This window comes from Trichoderma citrinoviride, assembly GCF_003025115.1.
Source record: "Trichoderma citrinoviride strain TUCIM 6016 unplaced genomic scaffold BBK36scaffold_8, whole genome shotgun sequence".
In the NCBI taxonomy this organism is placed as follows: domain Eukaryota; kingdom Fungi; phylum Ascomycota; class Sordariomycetes; order Hypocreales; family Hypocreaceae; genus Trichoderma; species Trichoderma citrinoviride.
Window position 1 is genome coordinate 1733259 of NW_020194716.1, and position 22334 is coordinate 1755592.

The window sequence follows — 22334 nt, forward strand, 5'->3', positions numbered from 1 at the left end:
CTTGGGCGGACTCGCAGCCTTGCCGCAGCAAAGGTTTATCCGGCCTTTACCGGCCTGCAACTAGCATTAGCACCAAGGCCCAAGTGCAACGCCTCTCGGCCTGCTAAACTTTGGGGCGGCGCGCTTCCTTATACAACATCCTTCGGCTATTGTTTCCTCACCTTTTCTACAACTTTCTCTCACTTTTTCTCACCCACAAATATGCAGAAGCGCCCTTGATTCTGCCATCAATCGCATCGCTGCTTCTTCTACTTTCCCACTTGTTACTCTTACCACCCGACATTGATCAGATTCCCGCCAACTGACGCATTTTCACACCCGCGCTCTCTTACAAGCAAGCTCCTTGCATTGCTGCAACTTTTCCAATGGGCGAGAGCAACATGGCGGGCCTCGGGTCGGTGGCCCTCAACGGGTCATCACCGAAGAAGGTCGCCTACTTTTACGATTCCGACATTGGCAACTATGCCTATGTCACCGGCCATCCCATGAAGCCGCACCGCATTCGACTGGCCCACAGCTTGATTATGCAGTACGGCCTGTACCAGAAGATGGAGATTTACGTATGTAACGCACAGCGGTTGCCATCTGACAGTCGCCCAGCAATGGTGGCCTCGTGGTTCATGATATGCTAACAAGGCAAACAGCGCGCCAAACCGGCCACTCGCGGCGAAATGACCCAGTTCCATACCGACGACTACATCGACTTCCTGCAAAAGGTCACGCCGGACAACATGGATAGCTACATGAGAGAGCAGGGCAAATACAATGTCGGCGATGACTGCCCCGTGTTTGACGGCCTTTTTGAGTTTTGCGGTATCAGTGCCGGCGGCAGTATGGAGGGCGCAGCGCGTCTCAACCGACAGAAGTGCGACATCGCCATCAACTGGGCCGGAGGCCTGCATCACGCCAAGAAGTGCGAAGCCAGTGGTTTCTGCTATGTGAATGGTGCGCGTTCACCCTCATGTCACCATATAAGCTTTTTCTGTTCTTCTCCCAAGCTGACCATTTCTCTACAGATATCGTCCTCGGTATCCTCGAGCTTCTGCGATTCATGAAGCGCGTGCTCTACATCGACATTGACGTTCACCACGGCGACGGCGTCGAGGAGGCCTTCTACACCACCGACCGTGTCATGACCGTGTCGTTTCACAAGTACGGTGAATACTTCCCCGGTACCGGCGAGCTTCGCGACATTGGCATCGGACAGGGTAAGAACTACGCTGTCAATTTCCCGCTCCGCGACGGCATCACCGACGAGTCCTACAAGTCCATCTTTGAACCGGTCATTGAGAACGTCATGAAGTATTTCCAGCCCGAGGCCGTTGTCTTGCAGTGCGGTGGCGACAGTCTGTCGGGCGACCGCCTGGGAGCCTTCAACCTGAGCATGGACGGCCACGCCAACTGCGTCAACTTCGTCAAGAGCTTCAATCTGCCTACTCTGGTCCTCGGTGGTGGTGGCTACACCATGCGCAATGTTGCCCGAACCTGGGCGTTTGAGACTGGCGTGCTGGTTGGCCAGGAGATGGACCGGGCTCTGCCATACAATGAGTACTACGAGGTTTGTTCCACCGTTGTGCCATCAAACTTTCCCGTGGCTTGCGCGCTAACAATAGGCCTTCTAGTATTATGCTCCCGACTTTGAACTCAACGTGCGAGCGTCCAACATGGAGAACTCGAACAGCAGAGAGTACCTGGAGAAGATCACCGCTGCCGTGATTGACAACCTGCGTCATACCGGCCCCGCGCCATCTGTGCAGATGCAAGACGTTCCTCGCAAGCCGTTCGGCGGAATGACGGACGAAGAGGAGGCCGAGCTGGATGACCTCGACGAAGACGAGAACAAGGACGTCCGAATGTCGGAGCGGCAGTGGGACAAGCATGTGGAGAATGGGGCCGACATTTATGCCAGTGATGATGAAGACATGGCCGCTGAGAACGGAAAGACCCGCTCCAAAGGTAACAAGAGAACCTTTACAGACTTCCGGACAGATGAGCCTGAGGAAAAGAGCGAGCGCCCGTCCCCTGTACCTGCCGCTGTTGCTACGAATGGCAGTGCTTCCGAAGCCCCAGCGGTGGAGGATGCTCACGATATCAACGATGACACCATCGAGGACTTTGCTGCTGCAGGCGAGCAGGAGAAGGCGTCAGTGGATAAGATGGACGAGTCCAAAGAACCCGAAAAGGAGAAGGAAGCCGAAGCCGAAGCTGAAGCGGTAAAAGAAACCGAGCCCGTCAAGGAGAAAGAACCCGAAAAGGAGAATGTGGACGATGATGGCGACGTCGGCATGGCTGACTCAGAGCCCAAGGACGAGATGACGATCAAGAAGGAGGACGTCGAGCCTGAACCAGTACCCGAGCACGTTCCCAGCAAGAGTCCCGCGGTGGAGGAAAAGCCGGCTGAAGAACCTGAAGCGGTTGCCGCCCCCGCGGCTCCTGCTGAAGAATCTGCTGCTGTCCAAGAGGAGCCAAAGGAGCCTGAGGCGGAGAAAGCCAAGTCCCCCGAGGCGCCATCTGAGGCCAAGGAGAAGGAGGCCGAGCCCGCGGAGGCGGCTGTGGATGCCATGGAAGTTGACCAGGAAAAGGGCGAAGCCGAGCCGGAGAAGGCCAGCACACCGCCCGCTTAAGCCTATACAGGCGAGTGAGGCGTTCAGCGTTCAGCATTCGGTGGGCAAGCTTGAAAGCCAGAGAATTGGTTTACGCGGGGTATGAAGAGCTTCGATTTGATTGACGCAGTTCACGTTGTAGAAGGGTTGGAATTGGGCGAAGGAGGCGTTTCCGGCGTGAAGGATACCTACGAGCCATATCACAGCAGATGGTGAGATGTTCGAACCATCTGCTGAGCGCTGGGTGAATGCCTTGTTTTGTGTCTTTTTGTTGCTTTGTTGCTTTCTGATTTATACGGAGTCTATATCCATAGCGCGTGCCGATTTGTATTTCGACGGTAATTCAACGACGAAAGTCCGCCTTACTGCTAGTAGATGGTTGAATACAAAGTTTTCAAAACAAAACGGATAGAGTGTTCGGTTTCCTCTATTTTTCCCAAGTCTGACTTGTCCGATATTTCTCCCTACTTGCCATCATCCTTGGTAAGGTACGGAGTAGTGAGACCGCCTTCACGATAATGGCCCCAGCCCCCACTAAAAGCACAGGTACCGGCACCTACCGTATGTACCTACATAGCAAGCGGCCACCGAGATTCTCCCGGCACAAGGCAAAGGCAGAAGCTGCAAGGTCCCCACCCGCCTCCATTAAGGTTATGATGGCAACGGCAAGGCGGAAAAGAAAAGAGAAAAAAAAAGTTCCAAGTCAGAGCCTCGTGTCCCACCACGATACGATAACGATTTCAACAATCTTTGCTGCTATCGGCTGACGAGATAACAGAACACTTACGAACCTGAAGCCAAAGGAGAACATTGATCGTCCTTTACCATCAATTGCGCCTCCCATGTCAATGTAGCGCCAGCATAGCCATCGAGTTACAGCCCCCAGCCAGAGGGGAGAAGAAGCGAAGACTCACCTTGGGATTGACTCTTGACTCGGAGCCATAATTTCGACGACCCAGCGTCCACCTCCTGCGATCAATATCTTGTACCCTCTTCCACAAGCCAGCGAATCCTTCAACGAGTCGACAAGTATCGCCATTACCTCCGCCAACACCACCTCCTAGAAGCGCTCCCCCCATCAACACACATCAAGACCAACACCAGAGTCAAAGATGTCGGCCCCAGCCGCCGCCGGTCCCTCGCGGACCCCCGGGGGCGACGCCGACGCGGCGAAGCTGGCGGTGCTCAAGGAGCTGCTGTACGAGCGGTGCCGCGACGAGGGCGACATGTTCTCGCAGGACGACCTGCTGCGCATGGACGTGATCCCCAACCGCGACCTGCTGCTGCTGGCGCGCGTGGTGCAGTCGCTCAGCGACGACAAGCTCTTCATCACCATGAGGGAGGCGTCGGGGCAGGTGCTGTGGAAGTGGCGCGACAAGCAGGAGGCGCACAAGTGAGTTGCAAAAACGATACTCCCCTCCAGTTGATGGGCAATCGGGGAGGGGGGGTTAGTTTCAATGAAAGTTTTTGTTGTTAATCCCGGTTGTTGTCTTCCAGGTACAAGCAGTGCACGACGGACGAACAAGTCATGGTCTACTCCCTCATCGACGACTCCGGCGGCGACGGCATCTGGACGCAGACGCTCCAGAAGCGGCTCAACATGCACGACTCGGTCCTCAAGAACGCAATCAAGCAGCTCCAGGCAAAGGGCCTCATCGCGCCCTTCAAGAACGTCGAGCACCCCAACAAGAAGATGTACATCAAGGCCTCCATCCGGCCGAGCGACCGCGCCACCGGCGGGCCGTGGTACACCGACCAGGATCTCGACGAGGCCTTCATCGAGGACCTGCAGCGCGTCGTCTTTGACTTTATCAAGAGGCAGAGCACGTATCACAGCACACATGCGAGGGCGGCTGCTGCTTCTTCTTCTTCTTCGAGTCAGGGTGGTGCGAGCAAAGCTCCCAGCAAGGGCATTATCAAGGGCGGAGATGTGCCCAAGGGCAAGAAGCGCGATGCCTCCGAGATGGAAGCGAAGCCCAGCAATCCCAAGCCAGCCACAACAACAACAACAACAACATCCTCCTCAGCCGCAGCACCTACAACATCCTCCTCCTCCTCCTCCTCCCGCAGAGAGCCCGCGCTCCTCCCCCTGCCGGCGGGCTACACGGCCTACCCCACCGTCCGCGACATCGCCCGCCTGCTCTCCTCGAGCGGCATCACCAACAACACCATCCTGTCCGAGGGCGACGTCAAGAAGCTCGTCGACGTCCTCGTCTGGGACAACCTCGTCGAGCCCGTCAAGGTCGCCGGCAGGGTCGGCTACCGCGTCTCCCGCGTCGCCCGCCAGTCCGTCGAGAGCTGGGCCGGCCGCGACGACCCCACGGGCCGCGCCGGCGGGCCCGAGCTGTACGTCAGCCCGCTCACCGAGGCGCCCTGCGGCCAGTGTCCCGTCTTTGACCTGTGCGAGGAGGGAGGGCCCGTGGGGCCGAGCAATTGCGAGTATTTCCAAAAGTGGCTGGGCAAGGACATCTTTTAAAAGTGCAGGGACGAAAGGGGCATTCGTTGTTACAATGTCGGATTTTGCATCATATGGAGTTTCTTTTCTTTCGTCGGTTGGATCTTTCTTGTTTCGGGATTCACAAGGATGGAATCTACCCCTTGCGTCCATCAGGAGACTTGTATATATCCTCATCTGTTTCTACATACTCGGCAGGCGCATTTTGGGGAGGTAGGCTCAGTATAGCACATGATTGAACACAGGATAAACTTGGAATAGAGGCACGAGTCTTGGCCTCACTGCCAGTCTACCGAGTCTACTTTGATTCAAACGTAAATGCGAGGCATTGGCAATTCGATAGAAGTGAATTCTTACAAGTTGACAGGCACGAACAGTTCACAATCTTCACATTTGACGCAACGATGTGTTATTTTTTTTATGCTTTGCAGCACCTGAATGATTGGCTAAAGGATATGGCGAGGTACTTTTCTAGATATCACTCTGGAGCTCTGAGGCTCCTTATTTAAGCCGCCCAAGATAATCGTGTGATCCCAAACTGCCAGCAAATGGTCCTACAGAGCATTCTGCTTCCTTGCACAAGCTTACAGGACACCGCTGTCGACAATGGTGGGGCGGGGCTCGTACTTGACCTTGCCGTCATCACGGCCGGTGGCCTCGAGGGCCTGGACGACAGCCATGGACTCCTTGTCGGCGACCTCGCCGAAGACGACGTGGCGGCCGTTCAACCAGGAGGTGACGACGGTGGTGATGAAGAACTGGGAGCCGTTGCTGTGGATGATGCGTTAGTATAGTGCGCAATCAATGCAAATTGCAATCTCCTCCGCCGCGACTTACGTGTTGGGGCCGGCGTTGGCCATGGACAGCAGACCGGGGCGGTCGTGCTTCAGCTGGAAGTTCTCATCGGCAAACTTCTCGCCGTAGATGGACTTGCCGCCAGTGCCCTAGAAATGGAGTCAATCTTCGACGCGTCTTGTAGCAGTGGCTGTCTGTCTTGAGGGGGGTCCATACGTTACCGCGGGTGAAGTCACCGCCCTGGAGCATGAAGTTGGGGATGATACGGTGGAAAGAAGAGCCCTTGTAGCCGAAGCCCTTCTCGCCGGTGCAGAGAGCGCGGAAGTTCTCGGCGGTCTTGGGGACAACGTCGTCAAAGAGGTTGAAGTTGATGCGACCGGTTTGCTCTGCGGTGAGGGACGTGTTAATGCCAAGCTCCATCCGACAGCTACAGCTATAGAGAGAGGTACAGGTGCAGGTGCATGAGGTGATAATTGGAGAAGGGGGGACCAATGCGTCACCGCTGGTCCCCACCATCAGATTGACAGCGTGCAGTGGGTGCCGGAAAGGCAGAGCTGGGTGAAAAGGAGAGCAAGGGGGAGAGAGGAAGAGAGGAAGAGAGAGAAGAGACAAGCAGAGGCGCATGGAAGAGGCCAGCTCGTCGATGCAGCTCGACCTTGCTCTTTACGAGTCCTCAGAGGCCACTGCTGGGCGAATTGATGCTCTCTCGGGCGGATTTGGACCTGGACTCACCCTTGATCTCGTTGGTGGCACGGCCGTCCTTGAAGACAGGGCCCTTCCAGGCGATGTCGAAGTAACTGGAAATGATTGTGTTAGAGGGGGAACCGAGTGCAAGGGAGCTGAGCTGAGCTGAGCTGATGACAGCTGTGGAAGATGACTTACACCTTAGTGTTGGGCATTTTGGCGGGCTGTGAGTAGAATCTCGGAGTCGCAAAGGAGGTAGAAGCGGTAATGCGTTGAGAGAGAGAGAAAGTTCTTGAGGCCGGGGAGCAGAAGTTATGGCGGGGTAGGAGGGGTTGGAAGAAAGCTGATCTCATTTTGAACGTGACTGGAGGGGTAACGTTAGTAACGCGTGCGGGCCAATCAGGACGTCGGACGGCGGCAGCAAGGGAGACGGGTGGGGTGCGACGAGAGGAGCCAGTCACGTGGCAGGCCAGGGTACGAGAGGCTGTACAAGGTACAAGGTGCTTCGTACGCGACAACAGCCCGGAGCTTGACGTCGCTCAAGAGGTACCTGGCAGAAGCTCCAGAGCTTCCGTGGCAAAAACAGGGACCAGTCATTGCTCCCTCTCCTTTTTCCCAGCGTCCAGCCAGCGCCTCAATTGCGTCGTGCCGCCATGCCAGGTCCCTCAGAGCTGCTGAAACCGGCCGCAGCAGAGCTCGCAATGGCTCAATCCCCCTCGGGCCCTCCAGCCAGAATCCCGCTCAACGGCCAACCGCTTCGCCGCCTTCCGAGCGCCAGAGGCGAGCTGACGTGACGGGGACTTGGTGTGCGGCCGGAAGCTGCAGGCTGGCTGTGGGCAGAGGCCCGCGCTGATTGGACGGCCGAGCCAGGGAGCCCTTCCAACCTCTTCGCGCGGGCGGAGCTGCTCCGCCTATCATTCGGTCCATGCCTCTGAGGAAAACTGGCTGTTTGGCCGTTGCAAACGATGGCAAAAAGAGAGCAGGGAAAGGAGAAAAACAGAACCGGTTCGAGAAAGGGCCAAGTTGAGCGGTGTCACTGCTGGGTGGTGGCAATCCGGGCTGCTGGTCCTGCTCCTGCTTCTGTGCCCTGACCGTTTTGCCCAGACGTTGGCTTCATCCGACGGTGATTTTGCCGAGGTGTGCTGTGTTGATGGCTCATCTCATCCGCATCAAGGGTGGTGACTCTGGGGTGAAAGGGCAGGGAAGCCGCAAGACAGAAGGAAACAGGTGCACCGTACCTTTGGGTCAGACAGAACTTTACAGTGGGCAAGCAGTTGATGGTGATGGTGATGCTTGACTCTACGCAAAAAGATCCAACCAGAAGACGTAAGGTAGCTTGGAAGACCAGGGGTGATGGGACAGCCAGCAGAGAAGTGAAAAAATTTGGGTGATGTCAGTTACTGAGCACAAAGTACCGTTTCTGGCCTGAAGTCTCAGGTTGCCGCCGGGCGTTGTGTTAGTAATGCCTGCCAAAGTCGGTGAAGCGGGCGTTTGGCAGAGAAAATCGATCGGATGCCCGTTAATGGACCGCTGCTAAAAACGTGTCTTGGTTGATAGCATAATCCAAATGCATCGCATCAATTGGCAACAGCTGAAATTGCCAAACGATCCAGCAATAGCATACTTGTACTACGGGCCTCACTGTGCTGCAATCAAGCCGAATCCTTCTTCCCACCTGTTGTTAGCATAGCACCGTACATACAAAGGATATGCACGGTCCTTTGCTCAGCAACCTTCTTCGATTAAACCCAATCAGGTAATACGCATCACGTGACTGTAGCGCTCCTTGCGGCCTAGCTCCCAATTAGTGTCCAAGTGTCCACGTTCGGCAACACCGTGGAAAGTGGAAAGTGCCAGAGTCTCGTCACCCGCTCTGGCATCTTGAGCCTCGCCTCGACTCGACTCCTCTCCTCTCCTCTCGCCATCTTCTGCCTCGGTCTGCTGTCCTTGTCCGCTCGCCAAGATGGATTTCAATGACCTGAAGAACACCGTCTCGAACCTGACCTTGTACGACCTCAAGGCCGGGTTCCGGAAGGCGCAAAATGGTATGAGGCGTCCTCCGCTGGCCCCAGGCGCTGCTCACCAGGAGGGGAGGTTGATACTGACGCGATTCGATCTGTCTTAGCCGTCATGAACTACACCGAGATGGAAGCAAAGGTGCGCTCTTCTACTGGCGATGGCGATTGCAATCCTAATTAGCGAGCGTACTTGCTGACTCCCAGCGCGCCAGGTCCGAGAGGCGACAAACAACGAGCCCTGGGGAGCGTCATCCACCCTGATGCAGGAGATTGCCAATGGCACCTTCAATTAGTACGCACGCGTCTGCCCTCGGACACCCGGGGTCCTGTTCCTCTCTCTAATGCTTGTGCAGCCAGCAACTCAATGAGATCATGCCCATGATCTACCGTCGATTCACCGAAAAGTCCGCCGAGGAGTGGCGCCAAATCTACAAGGCCCTGCAGCTGCTCGAGTTCCTCATCAAGCACGGGTCGGAGCGCGTCATCGACGATGCGCGTGGCCACATTACGCTGCTGAAGATGCTGCGCCAGTTTCACTTCATCGACCAGAACGGAAAGGACCAGGGCATCAACGTTCGAAATCGCGCCAAGGAACTCGCGGAGCTCCTGGGCGACGTCGAGCGGATCCGCGCAGAGCGCAAAAAGGCCCGAGTTACCAAGAACAAGTACACGGGCGTCGAGGGCGGCATGACGTTTGGCGGCGGCTTCTCCAGCGGCAGTCGCTTTGGCGGCTTCGGCAACGAGTCCGGCTACGGTGGTGGCGGTGGTGGTTCCGCTGAATACGGCGGCTATTCCGGCGGCGTATATGGCGATGGCGGCGGCTTCGGTGGCCAGGCAAACGACTTCCGCGACACCCAGAACCGCTCCGAGAGATTCGAGGAGTACGACGAGTTTGACGAGGGCGACCGGCCCGCCGCCAGCTCTCGTCCTCCAAGGACTTCAACTCCCAAGAAAGCCACAGCGCCACCTCCCAAGCCAAAGGAGCCCGAGGTAGACCTATTCTCATTTGATGAACCGGCCTCGTCTGCTCCCGCGCCGTCGAGCAGCTCCGGCTTGGGAGCTCTCGCCCCCACCAGCACTGCCAACGACGACGACGATGAGTTTGACGACTTCCAATCGGCCGCCCCGGCGCCGGCGCCGGCGGCGACGACAACGACCCAGCCCATGTCGCCGACATCAGCCTTCTCGCAGCCTCTGTCGCCCACCTCGCCCAACTACTCGAGCACCCAGTTCGCTGCGCCTAAGCCGCTGTCGGCTCCGCAGCAGGCCGGCATCAACCAGATGGTCAACCTCGCGTCCATCTCACCAGCCAGCAGCGCCAACCCGACGCCTACCGCAAGCTCAGCCTTCAGCGTGCCAATGCAGCCCGCCAAGCCCACGGGCTACCAGCCCACGGGCCCCAACTACTTTGGCACTGTCCAGGCCCAGCCGACGGGGTCCTCAGTCTCGTCCCAGACCACCAGCGCCAGTCTGCAGCCGGCGAGCAAGTCCAACGGCAAAGCTGCCGCTGCCGGCGGAGACGCTTTTGGTGCTCTCTGGGGCAAGGCCAGCGCCGGCATCAAGAAGCCCAGCACTCCCACTGCCGGGCCAGCCCTGGGCCAATTGGCCAAGGAGAAGAGCAGCGCTGGCATCTGGGGAGCACCCGCACCCGCTCCGGCCGCTCCACAAGGCGGCTCTGCCTCTGGCGATTTGCTTGGATAAACGAACCACCGGTGTTTGAGGGAGAATTCACGTCATCGTACGTACTGGACAGGGCAGGGGAGGGGAACGGACTAAAATAATGAGCGTGGTGGCTGGATGTTAGGGGGGGACGATTGTAGGACAAAAAGAAGTGTTTGAGGCCATTGAATGCAAGCGACGAGGAAGCAGGCATTTTGTCATGTTGGGAATCTTTAGATAGGCGTTTACGGCGCGTTATGTTGATGAATCGGCAATGCAAAACGAGTTGAAGCAGCCAACCGGATCTCATCCCTCACCCGGCCCGTATCAGTGCGAGAAAACACTCGGAGCTGGATCAGAGACATGCGGCCAGGAATGCAGCCGCTCCTCTGAAACGGAACCACAGCTGAGCCTCAATATCCTCGTTTACTTGGTGCTCTTGCCCGTTGCTGCTGTGATGCCGGACAGGGTTGGGCGAATCTCTCCGGGCCAATCGACGGGACGGTGGGGCGCGATCCTCCGGCTGCCGGGATCCACGCCGGCGCTTAAAAAGCGCGGCGGATCGAGGACATGATGTTTGAGACAGGACGGGGTACGCATCTTGTCCAGTGCTCGCGTGAAGATCGGTGAGCTGGGGCCTGAAACGGTGAGCGCGGCTATCCTTTTCGTGTCACTTGGGCGCGGCAAAATAGTCGATCGAACTGGGGGACGATTGATCCTGGTGCTGCGTTGATATAAAGCAAGTTGCTTTGGGGTCTTGTGCTGGCTTTTTTTTCTGATTCCTCTCATCATTCACGACCTTCTATACAGATTATTTCCTTCTCATTTTTCCTTTTGTCTCTTTTCTTTGAGTCGAATTTTCCTATTTTCTCTTCTACCTTTCCAGATTTGTTTCCCTTTCTTTCTTGAGTTCGTTCGGTTCATTGCTTCACGATATATTCATCAGACTCACGTCTTACACCAACTTCAACGCCTTTCTTCAGCTTTTTCATAACAGCATTACCTCACGATCTCACATATATTTGCCCTTGGAAATCTCCATCTTTAGACTCTAAACAAGATCTGATCTGATCTTCTTCTCTCATTCTTTTTATTTGATCAGTTCGGCCCCGTGGTCGAACACCAACACCGCCAAAATTCCGCCCTCACGCCTCCCCTCCCCCATCCCCCACTACGCCAACCGCCTCCCCCTCAAAACAGTCAACACCACCCGTCCCAGGCTCTCCCTCAGAGTATCCTTTCCTCCGCCTCCTATTTCTACTTTTTCAACCGGAACTACAATGGGCTCCTCTTCTCCGCCGGGAGGATTCGGAGGCGTCCTGAGCGCCGTCTTCACGGTCCTGAGGCTCCTGCAGACCATGGCGCTGCTTTCCGCCATCGGTCTCACGAGTGGCATTGTCAGTTTGGTGGTGGGAGAGAAAACAGCTGCTCCATCTGCGATTGTCGGCACGCTGGTCGTTGTAAGTCTTCTTTTCCCCCCTTTCCATGTTCCACTATTCCATTTTTTGTCTTTGCAAACAATCTACATACACGCTCTTTTACATAAACTGACTCCGAGCGTGATATGATGCCCAAAAGGCCTGCCTCGCAATGTCATACATCATCACCAGCTCCATCCTCTACTGGAAACATCTCCTCCCCCTCCTCATCGCCACCGCCGCAGACGCCGCCTTCTCCATCGCCTTCCTCGTCGCGTCCTGCCTCCTCGGCAAACCCACCGGCCGTCTCTCCTGCAAGGCCTTTCCCAACCAGGGCAACACGAGCGCATTCATATCCTCCCTCTTCACCTCCTCCTCCTCCTCCTCCAGCAGCAGCATCGTCGTCAGCCCCAGCAAATCAGCCTGCCACTTGATGAAAGCAACGTGGGGCCTCGCCATCGCAAGCACACTCCTCTTCTTCGCGTCCGCCGCCGCGGCAGTCTTCCTCTGGAACAACCTCAAGCGCTGCCGCCGCGACGCAAACCAGGGGCCCCGCAAGGCGATCGACTGCGAATGAGGGTACGCCTGCCGCGATGGCTCCCGGGGAAATGTGCCGTCGTCTCCAGCGCGGCCGGATATGGTCGTCGTCCGCAAGGCCCGGAGCCTGGGGACGTTGGCCATGGCGAGGGCGGCCAAGGCGCAGCACCAGCGGGATGCCAGGTCGCTGTATGACGACGAGGATCTTGATAGCGACGACGACGAGTTCGACGCAAGTCTTCTTGATGCGAATCTTGTCCCTGCTGTCCGTCGTCGTCTGCTTGACGACCGGCATCCGTACTTTCCCCCGCCACCTGCGGCAGCGAAAAGGGTCAAGATGAAGAGAAGGACGAGACGTCCGGTGGAGGAGATGCCGCCGCTGCCTCCATTGCCGGCTTTCATGACTCAATGAAGGTGTAATAGGGACGGAAATAATGATTGAATATGGATGATTTGGTATACAGAACACACAGGATGTGGATTAGACTCAGACTTGTTTTGGAATTGGGCATTTGTCCTTTGGAATAATCAGAAAGGAAAAAGATGAACAATCGGGCACATGTATAGAGAACCTGATTGAAGTAACATTCATCGAAAGTTGATTGAGAATATAGACAGCTTCGCATTGCAATACACAACATACAGCGCATGCAAGACCGAGTAATGATGAATTAGAGCAAGCCTAGGTATTTAGTTTAGCAAAACCGGACAAGAAAAATGGCAACGCCAACAAGGGTATCATAGCAACACAACTCCGTGCCCCAGAATGTTCATGCACTGCGCAACATCCCAGCTCTCGTCCAAGGGCCGCCGCGCCCACACCCGCTCCATAATGTTCATGGCTTCCCTGAGCGTCCCAAAGGGTTGCAGCCCGCCGAGTCGGGCGACTATGTTCTTGTATTTGACCTCATCTTCTGGAGGGGCCAGACAGCCGGCCACGCATAGCGGCCAGGCCAGCGCCCCCAGACAGGTTCCGCTGGGAAGGTTGAACAGCATGTCTGTGGTCTTGGACACGGCGATGCTGATTTCGGGACACGAGGGCTGCCAGCCCGTGAGGACCGTGTTCAGGTAGATGAGGGCTGCGTTGAGCCAGATGGTGTTGTGCATCGCATACGACGGCTGCTCGCCGAGGACCGGCACGGAGATGACGGTAGCCACCGTATCTGGCCGTGGCTCGGTGTTTTGTATGGCCATGACACCCCCCTTGATGGCGTCCATCAGCACCGTGCCCCGTGACAGGAGCTCATTGATGGACAGGGAGCCGGCCAGGCTCTGCGCCTTCTTCCACGCGTGCAGAGATGCAATGTCGCCAATGACCTGGAGAACCCAGTTGTGCAGCCCGCGGAACTCCTCCATCCGCAGAGGTCCCTCGCCCATGGTGCAGGGGCTCCATTGTGATCTGGCGCAGGAGGGTATGATGGTGTTCTGGTAGCTGTACAGTCGAGGCGGGCACGCAAGCGTGACGCTCGACAGCACGTCAACGTAGAGCAGGTTGGCCGTGTAGAACCTGCAGGCAGCCTGGCTGGTGCTCCAGGGCCGCTTCATGCCCATCTCGGGCGGCGGCCAGCGCGCGTTGGCGAGGCCGTAGAGCATCTCCTCCCAGCCTTGGGGATCGGGGAGGATCTGCCGGAACAGGGCGATGGCGGCGTCGAGATGCAGCTTCCAGTTCTCGCGGTTGCCCATGGCGACCTCGAAGATGAGCAGCTGGATGATGCTCTCCATGACGACGAGGCCGTCGCGCTGGTCCATCTTGCGGCTGTGCAGGGCGCTGACCTCGCGCTGCAGCTCGCGCAGGCCCAGCTCCATCTGCGTCTGCAGGTTGTGGACCATCTTCTTCATGCACTCCTCGTGCTGGGGCTCGCCGTTGTTGAGGATGAGGGCGAAGTAGTACGAGGCCAGGGAGACGGTTATGTGGTAGAGCGACTTGTTGTTGGACTGCAGCGCGTCCATGACCCAGCCGCGGCCGCCGACGAGAATGTGCGGGCGGTAATGGGGGAAGAGGTGCGGGAAGACGTAGTCCAGGTACATGCAGGCGTAGTGGATGTCGGCGGAGCGGTCCAGCTGGGCCTGCTCGTCGATGCCGCCGCCGCCGCCGAACGTCTGGCTGTGCCAGGGTATCTCGGGCGGCGACGTGCCGGCGGTGCTGGCCGAGGCGTGGCTGTTGGGCGACTCCTTGGTGGACGGCGCCGACGTCGCGTAGGCGTAGCCTCGCTCGCGGTCGCGGTCCGGGTCCCGGCTGTGGTCACGGTCAAGCTCCGTCACCGGCCCGTCGTCGCTCAGGCTGACCTTGCGCGTGCCCGACTCCAGCAGGTCGAGATACTTGCGGTCCCGGCGCCGGCTGGCCTGCTTCTTGACCTGGGCCTTGACATGCTCCGCCATCTCCTTCTGCTTGGGCCCGCCGTCCATCCAGTCGGGCTTGGTGTCGCCGTAGTGGCATGTGATCTCCAGCGCGGCGCACCCCGAGCACTCGGGACGGCGCTCATCGCACTTCTTGCGCCGGAGCCTGCAGGTGTAGCAGCCGGACTGCGACCGCACCTTGGACGACAGCAGATGCTTGATGGAGGGCATGGCCTCTGGTTGGCCCCTTGAGAGAGGACTTGTGACGCGGACTTGGAATTGCTGATGATCTGTAGCTTCTCACGGGATGCTCCTGTGATTGGTCACCCGCCGGCTCAAGCGAGACCCGACTTGCTGCGTGTAGCCTCGCGATATCGATGCAGGTAAAGGATACTGATACCGAATAATACAACGATGGTGGTTGAGTGAAGTTGAATGTTTAGTAATGCAGCATCAGCACGGGGAGACGAAGACTGTGCCCGCGTTAGGCGGCGGTGCCGATTTGCTGCAGGGGCTGCATGTTTTCGGTAAGTTGTGTACATTGAGACTGGCCTAATTTATACCCTCTGCGCACTGTGCCTCGTACGATAATCTGTATGTACCTTCCTCTAGCAACAGGGCGGACCAGCTCGGAAAGGCGACAGCCGGAAGTGCTTTTTTGTTCTGCTCCGATTAGTCAGGATCGCTGGGGTAATAAGGCTGATGCGATCCGCACAGTGTCGATGCTTGGTGGACGATTGCACGATTACCCGGCAGACGTGCTTGAACTCGGGGATTAGTATATGGACATGCATACCATCCAGGGGACTTTAATATAAAATTCCTTCGAGTTAATGCCTTCGATTTTAGCATTGTGAGTTGAATGATCTTGACGAGAGACATTCAAATGAGGCAAGCCCAGGTTAACATTGTACCCAGCAAGATGTGTTCAGACATGGACTGTAAATGTCAAATGTACTCGATATATTGTCCCTAACCGGATAATTCCACGCTCATATCGCATAACTGGATGGGTTTCTATTCTGACGACATAGGGTTCCCTGATCCAAATCCACCTTGCTTGCCATTCCCACGCAATACGTTACTCTTCTAGCCCAGAGTCGGCTGACTTCGACATTCGTCGCTGAGGCGATGCGTGGCAAGGCAGCAGCCCGCACCTAACCGCAGCAGACGGTAGCACAGCTCGTGGCACTCGTCTTCTCGTCGGAGCTACAAGACAGGTCAGCATACAAAACGAGGCGAAGGGTGTGACGTTTCCACGTTTCCCGCATGGCTTGCTCCTTACCCAGCGGTGAGCGGCTCCCAGTGGAAGACAAAGGAGCCGATGTAGGCTCCGATGAAGATGCAGATGATGAAGTAGCCGTTGTAGTACATGGCCAGCAGCATGACAAAGTAGGCGACCGCAAACTGAGCCACGTGCAGCAGCGCGCGGATGGCCTGCTGGAGCACGCTGGGGCGCAAGGGCGGCATGGCCACGCCTGCGGGACGAGCCGCCTCCTGGCTGGTGACGGACTCGGACTTGGCCGGCTTGGCCGCGAGGGCGATGGGAGCAGAGGAGGAGGCGTCTCGGAACTTTGCCGTGTGCTGCTTGATGAGGAAGCGGTCGTATTCCTTGGACAGGCGACGGAGAGCCTCCAGGGCGATGACGAGCAGGATGATGCCGATGCAGGAACCCGCAAACATGCCCCTGGAGGTGATTTGCCAGTGCTTGGAGATGAAGCAGGTGTTGATGACATTCCAGTTCCAGAGCATCTGCGAGGGTAGTTTGGGGTTAGCTGGCCCTTGGTAGCTGGGGCATCTGTGGTCGTTGGGTTGAGTGTACCGAGATCTTGCAGAGCCCTCCCTTTCCCATCATGGCGCTCATGTCGTGGTCCATGCCGCCGCCAGTGGCAGCGGCGCCGGCTGCCGTGGTGGCAGATGCCATGTCCATGGCCGTGGTGGCGGTCATGCCCGAGCCCATGTCCATATCCATGACGGCTTGCGCTGGAGAGAAGAGGCGAGCTGCGTATCGACGGGGGGATGGAAGAGGAGGCAACGCGAGAGAAGAGGGAAGAGAGGCTCTCTAGCCTGGTGAAGAGACGAATGGACGACAACACAGACAACGGTGGATTTGAAAAGTTGATGCCAAAATCCAAACAAAAGCAGAACAGGTGCTGTTGCGACAAGGTAGGAGGTGATGCAGCTGGCCAAGGGCGTGGTATGTTAGGTAGGTATTTATAAGGCCTGCGCATTGACCGCCTCTTGTGGAAGCACAGCATAAAAGGCTACTGCCTACCTCTACCAACTTACAGAAGAGTTTTCAGCGCACCGAGGTCGAGTATCAGAAGCGCTGGCAGGTGGCATGTCTGGCTGGCAGGCTGGAGCCTTTTGAGGGGGTTCTCTCCCCTAAAGACTCGCTATGATGTCTCTTGACCTGTGCTGGATCTATGTGGATTGAAGTTGCGGGTGGTTCTATGCAAGAGTCACAGGAAGGAATTCTTATCAAGGACGGAGACATTCCTCTAGCGATGGGCCAATGCGGCTGCGGCCGTTTGAGCAAGTTTCTGAGCAAATCGAGCATCCTAGTGGCCTGATGGACAAATTCTGCTGTCTTGGCGATGTACCTCATATATACTACCGTAGGTAGGTAGTAACCGATAGCCTTTCTGATGACTTCCATCTCTTTGGGTCTTGGTGTTGTTGGTGATACAGCGATGCCTTAGTCTGTAATCCAATGTTGCTCTTACATACTCCCACAGACCAAACGTGCCATCATAAGATGAGGGCCATCATGGACACCGCGAAAAGACATCAAAGCGGGAAAGTGCATCAAATTCACATTTGACGAGGTACAAACCAGTACCTGAAAGCAGATACCTACCAGCCCAGAGGCCTCAAATACGACACCAAACTGTTGTTGTCCCCAACGCCTCGTGTCACCATCCATCTCGAAGTGTCAAATGGCCAGACTGCCGAGACAAAGCTCAGCTGCCTCTCCTCGTGAATCACCTCAACGTCCCCAGCTGTCCATATCCTCCCAAACAGTATACGACTTCCCTCCCTGCCTCCAAAAGCCATGGCGAGATAGGCATCCGTCCATATTCTCATTCCTCTCGGCTTGACTTGGAGGTCGAGCTAGAGCTAGACCCTGAACTCGAGCTCGACGAAGCCTTGGTCCGCTCCTCAGGAGGCTCAACAGCCTCTTCCTCCTCCTCCTCCTCCTCCTCCTCCTCCACAAGTCCAGGCACGCCCTCTGCCTCCGCCACGCCGTTCTCCTGTCGTCGAGAAGGAGGGACATACACCGTCGGCTCGAGAATGACATGCTGCGAAGTCGGCGACAACGACGACGACGACGACGCCGACGCGGACGAGCTCGCGCCTTCAACCACCTCGTTGGGCGTCATGGCCTCGACAATGGCCGGCATGTTTTGCTCGGTGGCCCCTGAGATTGCGACGGGGGCGGCGATGGGGGGTGGTGGTGTGGTGATGATGGGATCGGGGAGGACGCCAATGTGTCTCGGATCGTATTGTTCGGGCGGGATTCTGCCTCGCCCGAGGTAGTCAGCAGTTGAGCCCTCGCAGAGCTCTGAGATGAGGAAGAGGTAATCACGGTAAAGGAGACTTACTGCGGAGGAGGCGTGGCGATTCGTCCATGCGGCTCGTGCTCGCGGTGAGAAGCGGCATTCGAAGCCTGGCTGGAAAAGCAGCAGCCCATCACGATAGTGGCAGAACTTTATACGGAAGTTGTGTCTGATTTCTGGGCGATGATGCTGTTCTTGTTGAGAAATGATGTTCTCTGCAGGAAAAAGCTTGGGAGGAGATGCAAGAAGGGAGTATCTTGCTTTCCTTTCTCTTTGCTTCCTCTAGTTTCCTTTGCTTGAGAAGAGAAATCGATGGAGTTGATTGACTGACTGATTGACTGACTGACGGCTCCGCAGGTGAGCAAGCAGACCCAGGACACAAACAACTGGCCACTTTGTACCACTTGAAATCGCTGGCCGGCAGCTGTCATTGACGGAGCTGGGTGATCCCGTTTGGGAGGCTGGAAAGCTAAGCTTGTGTCTATCTGCGCTCCCTCTACTCCCGCGTCTTCTGGCTGTCATTGAATGTCATCTTTTCATCTGATACAGGGTACACGCACGCACGCACGCACGCACACGTAGGCACAGCAGAACAATGGCGGCGCTGATGCTGGTATTGTTGCACCAGGCGAGGTGAATGAAGAGGCCAAGCTTGCTTGACTCTTGTCCGTGGTCATGGGATTTGTATAGATGACTTGACTCACGTTTATGATTGTGATTGTGACTATGTATTGTCTTCGTTATTGAGGGATTGCGGGTAGTATTTCGTGTGCTCGTTGTTGAAAATGGGTGAATCCTCCGAATTAAAGGGGGGATGGGATTGAGATTGATGCCCAATGAGTGAAGAATACCCCTGAGTCGTTACCGTGGTCAGCCACTTCTCCTCAAAGCCATATGCTTGCTCATTGTAGATTTACCCGAGAGCCATTTTTTCTCCATCTCCGGTGTATGCGACATCATAAGGTGCAAACCAGTCATTGTCTCACCAACTCCGGCAAAACCCGAGTACCATCAACAGTGTCCTGCTCATCGCGGTCTTGTGTCGTCTCGTCCAGCCAGAAACCTATTCGCCTCTGGGTGTCTTCGTCGAGGCCCTCGTCTCCGCTAGCATAGTCTTCAACAGAGAGGATTATCGTCAGTTTTCCATCTTCCTCTTCCCTTCCGTGCCCGGAGATTGGGACGACTTGCTTACCGTAACTGGAATGCCTCCTACTACGTTGACTTTGGTGACTCTTCTGCTTCTTCTCATCACGACTGGACCTGCTCTTGCTCTTGCCTTTGCTCTTCTTCCTCTCTTTTCCCTTGTCCTCCCTCCACACAACACCATACCGCTCATTCCCGCCACGTCTCCCCTTGCCCCTTGCAGGCCCATCTCCAGCCCGCGAGGAGCGGTCAACTCGGTGCCGAATCAGAACCTGTTCGTTGTTGTTCATCCTGGTGTAGTAATACTCGTATGCGACAGGCGCGTCTCGGGGCTCTCTGGGACTGCGAAATAGTTAACAGTGCTCACTTCTTTTTCGATTTGTTGAGGCAAAGGGGGGGAGGGAGGCTTACGAGGGGGAGCGAAGGCGTCGACGGGAGGGCTTGACGGGTTCGGAGAAGCAGGAGCCCATTTCGCTTGTCGGCTGGAATAAAAAAAGGAGAGCACTGCTGCTGTTTATCCTTGGGGGGCAAGATAGAACAGGGCATGCTGTGAGTAGCCACTGGGTATGAAATCGAGAGTTTCTCTCTGTGAAGGATAGGAAATGACATGAAGACAATGCTATCCTAGGAAGGAAAAGAGAAGCCATCATATACCCCTTCCATCGTCGACGTTTTACGTGCGAGTGACGGCTACTCAGATAAATTTTCACAGCTGGCGAGGCTCTTAATCACAACGACGGCGTCTCTTCTGCACTTCATCTCGTCATCTTCTCTTCATCAACACCTCGCCTTTCTGTAGTCTAAGCCGTCAGACACAGCGGTGAAGCAGTGTACATGTATCGGATGTGGCCAAACAGGCAAAAGGCAGACTGCCATGAGAGTTGTGCCTGCCGTGATCATTTCATTGTCCAAGGAATGTCCAGACTCCTATGGTGGCTTCGCCCGTGGGGAATGACAGAGTGCCCAACGACTTTGGTAGTGTAGTGAAAGCTCTTGGAAGTAGAAGATAACATGGACTTGTCACTTATCATCCCATGGTGGCATCTATAAGAATCCTGGCATTTATCCAGAAACTACGTCTTCGCGTCTCGACAGTCCCGTCTACCAGACAAGCCCCCCCCCCCCCAATCATCATCACTCTCCTTCAAATTTTCCTTCGCTGGAAGCAGAGACGGAGATGGTAAATTCATCCAATCATCTGCCTTACACAGACAGCATAAGCAAGATTCAGAGATGAATCCGAGCGGAAATACTGAACAACTGCAAAGGGATGACCACCCTCTTTGCCTGTAAATTTCGATATAGAGCCTCCCTACCCTATCTAAAGAGCACATGCTTGATGCCGCGAAAACTTTCTTCTATGAGATTATGGCCCCCCCCTAGCCCTACCAACGCCAAACGGTAGTGAACAAGAATATGAAAAAGGGGGGGCAGATAGACAAACAAACCAAGCGACATATCAACGCAAAGATGCAAATGCCTCACACTTGGCAACACATTGACCCCACGCCCATAAAATGCATGCAACAACAAGAAGGAAAAAGTGAGTAAAGAGCTAAGCAAACGCTCCCACAGCCGCCATGAGCGCAGCGCCGGCCACGACGGAAAAGTAGGCCTGCACGCGCCTCTTGCCCTTCAACACGCGATAGCTCTTCTCCGTCAAAAAGTCCTCGGCCAGCAGCTGCACCAGCCCCGCGTAGAGCAGCAGGCCCGAGGAGATGGCGTTGGTGGTGCCCACGACGACGAGCCCCGTGGCGCTGCTCGGGTCCCACTTGCGCTGCAGGACCAGCCCGATGGCCTGGCCGATGGGCGTGGTGGTGCCGTAGGCCAGGACCATGAGCCAGGGGCGGACGGAGCCCTTGGGGAACTGGATCGCGGCGATGCGGCTGCCCAGGGCCATGCCCTCGAAGGACTGGTGGAAGCTGATGGCGACGAGGAAGACGACAAAGGCCGGGCCCGTCGCCACAGAGATGGCCATTCCTATGAAGACGCTGTGGAACAGGATGCCCGCCTCCAGCAGCAGACACTGCAGCATCCGCCGCTTCTGCTCGTCCGGGGACTGCACGTGGTTGCCGTCGGAAGCCTCGCCGCCGCCGCCGCCGCCTCCTCCTCCTCTGGCATTGGTCTTGACGCGAGAAAGCGAAGAGTATGCGCCGTTCTGACCGCTTCCGCCGGCAGAGACGGGGTCGAGCTCCGCCAGGTCCAGGTCGAGATCCGAGTCTCGGTCGTCGTCGTCGTCGTCGTCCCCAAGGTCCGCGGATCGTCGCCGCTGCATCGCCGGGCTCGATCCAGGCAGGGGGGAGACGCCGGCAATGAGCCCCTCCGAGGCCTCCAAGTTGTTGAGCGAAAGGTCGGCCGGTCGTCGTCCCGCCACATGCCCACGCCTGCCAGCCATGCCATTGACGGCTGTTGCTGATAGCTCCTGCGCATCGTCCTGCTCATCTTCATCCCAAAAGTCGTGTGCGTGCGAGTGAGAGTGGCCCGCGCCCCGAGCGGTCAGATAGGACTCGACGCCGACGACGACGATGGCGGAGACCATGGCGATGAGGCCGGGGAAAGGCGTGTATCCCTTGCTGAAGAAGTACGGGAGACACGGGTCGGTGAGGGACGAGAAGGCGGTCGGCAGCAGGTGCACAAAGGCCGTGGCCAGGAGGACGCCGGTGCCGATGTGCTGACAGTAGAAGACGATGTTCTTTTGGCGATGCCCCGTCGTCGCTCGTCTAGACAGCAGGGGGAAGCCGCAAGCGAGGGTGCTCAGGACGAGAATCAGGAGCAGCGCAAAGACGTGCGCCGCGGTGTCGTACCATCCCGAGTTGTGCCCGCCGCACTGCGGCCTCTCGCCCTCGTCTTGTCGTCTCTGGAGCTCGGCGCGGAGCAGGTGGGAGGGAATGGACGCCCAGGTGTCTATGTCGGGAAGACACGAGTCGCATCAGCTTTCTTTTCTACTGCGCAAGTCTCAAACAATGCCAGATCCCCCGATTGGGGAGCTCCCCTTACCTCTCGCCATCATCACCTCGCCAGCGCCATCCATATCGCGCATCTCGCTGGGCCGTGGCAGTCTGGTCCGCTGGGCATTGGCCAAAGGGGCTGGTGATGCCCTGGAATCGGGATCCGGGTCGTGGCCG

At 56.7% G+C, this 22334-nt stretch overlaps 9 protein-coding genes across 9 annotated transcripts; 5 read left to right on the top strand and 4 right to left on the bottom strand.

Annotated features, from left to right (window-relative positions):
• Positions 1–365: 365 nt before the first annotated feature.
• BBK36DRAFT_164776 (hypothetical protein) lies at positions 366–2668 on the top strand (the record flags this gene model as incomplete). The annotated part of the gene is made up of 5 exons (XM_024897763.1): positions 366–560; positions 645–945; positions 1017–1558; positions 1623–2414; positions 2463–2668. The coding sequence occupies 5 exons, from the start codon at positions 366–368 to the stop codon at positions 2622–2624; spliced, it is 1992 nt and encodes a 663-aa protein (XP_024749372.1). The 3' UTR covers positions 2625–2668.
• A 1047-nt stretch (positions 2669–3715) lies between these two features.
• On the top strand, positions 3716–5079 carry BBK36DRAFT_1120460 (RNA polymerase Rpc34; the record flags this gene model as incomplete). The annotated part of the gene is made up of 3 exons (XM_024890699.1): positions 3716–3996; positions 4101–4480; positions 4676–5079. 3 exons carry the CDS (start codon positions 3716–3718, stop codon positions 5077–5079), a joined length of 1065 nt encoding a protein of 354 aa, XP_024749373.1.
• A 510-nt stretch (positions 5080–5589) lies between these two features.
• BBK36DRAFT_1135639 (cyclophilin, mitochondrial form) lies at positions 5590–6876 on the bottom strand. Its single transcript, XM_024892708.1, has 5 exons — positions 6736–6876; positions 6586–6650; positions 6070–6239; positions 5896–6002; positions 5590–5829 (listed from the first exon to the last, which is right to left on the bottom strand). Exons 1-5 carry the CDS (start codon positions 6750–6752, stop codon positions 5643–5645), a joined length of 546 nt encoding a protein of 181 aa, XP_024749374.1. The 5' UTR covers positions 6753–6876; the 3' UTR covers positions 5590–5642.
• Positions 6877–8500: 1624 nt separating this feature from the next.
• On the top strand, positions 8501–10256 carry BBK36DRAFT_1141968 (ENTH-domain-containing protein; the record flags this gene model as incomplete). The annotated part of the gene is made up of 4 exons (XM_024893489.1): positions 8501–8582; positions 8663–8694; positions 8768–8847; positions 8909–10256. The coding sequence occupies 4 exons, from the start codon at positions 8501–8503 to the stop codon at positions 10254–10256; spliced, it is 1542 nt and encodes a 513-aa protein (XP_024749375.1).
• A 1271-nt stretch (positions 10257–11527) lies between these two features.
• BBK36DRAFT_1105297 (hypothetical protein) lies at positions 11528–12209 on the top strand (the record flags this gene model as incomplete). The annotated part of the gene is made up of 2 exons (XM_024889197.1): positions 11528–11674; positions 11793–12209. Coding segments are annotated over 2 exons (564 nt in total), but the record flags the coding sequence as incomplete, so codon positions are not given.
• Positions 12210–12269: 60 nt separating this feature from the next.
• On the top strand, positions 12270–12581 carry BBK36DRAFT_5402 (hypothetical protein; the record flags this gene model as incomplete). The annotated part of the gene is made up of 1 exon (XM_024898229.1): positions 12270–12581. One exon carries the CDS (start codon positions 12270–12272, stop codon positions 12579–12581), a length of 312 nt encoding a protein of 103 aa, XP_024749377.1.
• Positions 12582–15787: 3206 nt separating this feature from the next.
• BBK36DRAFT_1169730 (Ctr copper transporter) lies at positions 15788–16430 on the bottom strand (the record flags this gene model as incomplete). Its single annotated transcript, XM_024895353.1, has 2 exons — positions 15788–16258; positions 16329–16430. The coding sequence occupies 2 exons, from the start codon at positions 16428–16430 to the stop codon at positions 15788–15790; spliced, it is 573 nt and encodes a 190-aa protein (XP_024749378.1).
• A 1159-nt stretch (positions 16431–17589) lies between these two features.
• Positions 17590–18200, bottom strand: BBK36DRAFT_1169731 (hypothetical protein; the record flags this gene model as incomplete). The annotated part of the gene is made up of 2 exons (XM_024895354.1): positions 17590–18028; positions 18112–18200. 2 exons carry the CDS (start codon positions 18198–18200, stop codon positions 17590–17592), a joined length of 528 nt encoding a protein of 175 aa, XP_024749379.1.
• A 2564-nt stretch (positions 18201–20764) lies between these two features.
• Positions 20765–22267, bottom strand: BBK36DRAFT_1203611 (Zinc/iron permease; the record flags this gene model as incomplete). The annotated part of the gene is made up of 2 exons (XM_024897272.1): positions 22207–22267; positions 20765–22113 (listed from the first exon to the last, which is right to left on the bottom strand). The coding sequence occupies exons 1-2, from the start codon at positions 22247–22249 to the stop codon at positions 20765–20767; spliced, it is 1392 nt and encodes a 463-aa protein (XP_024749380.1). The 5' UTR covers positions 22250–22267.
• Positions 22268–22334: the final 67 nt, after the last annotated feature.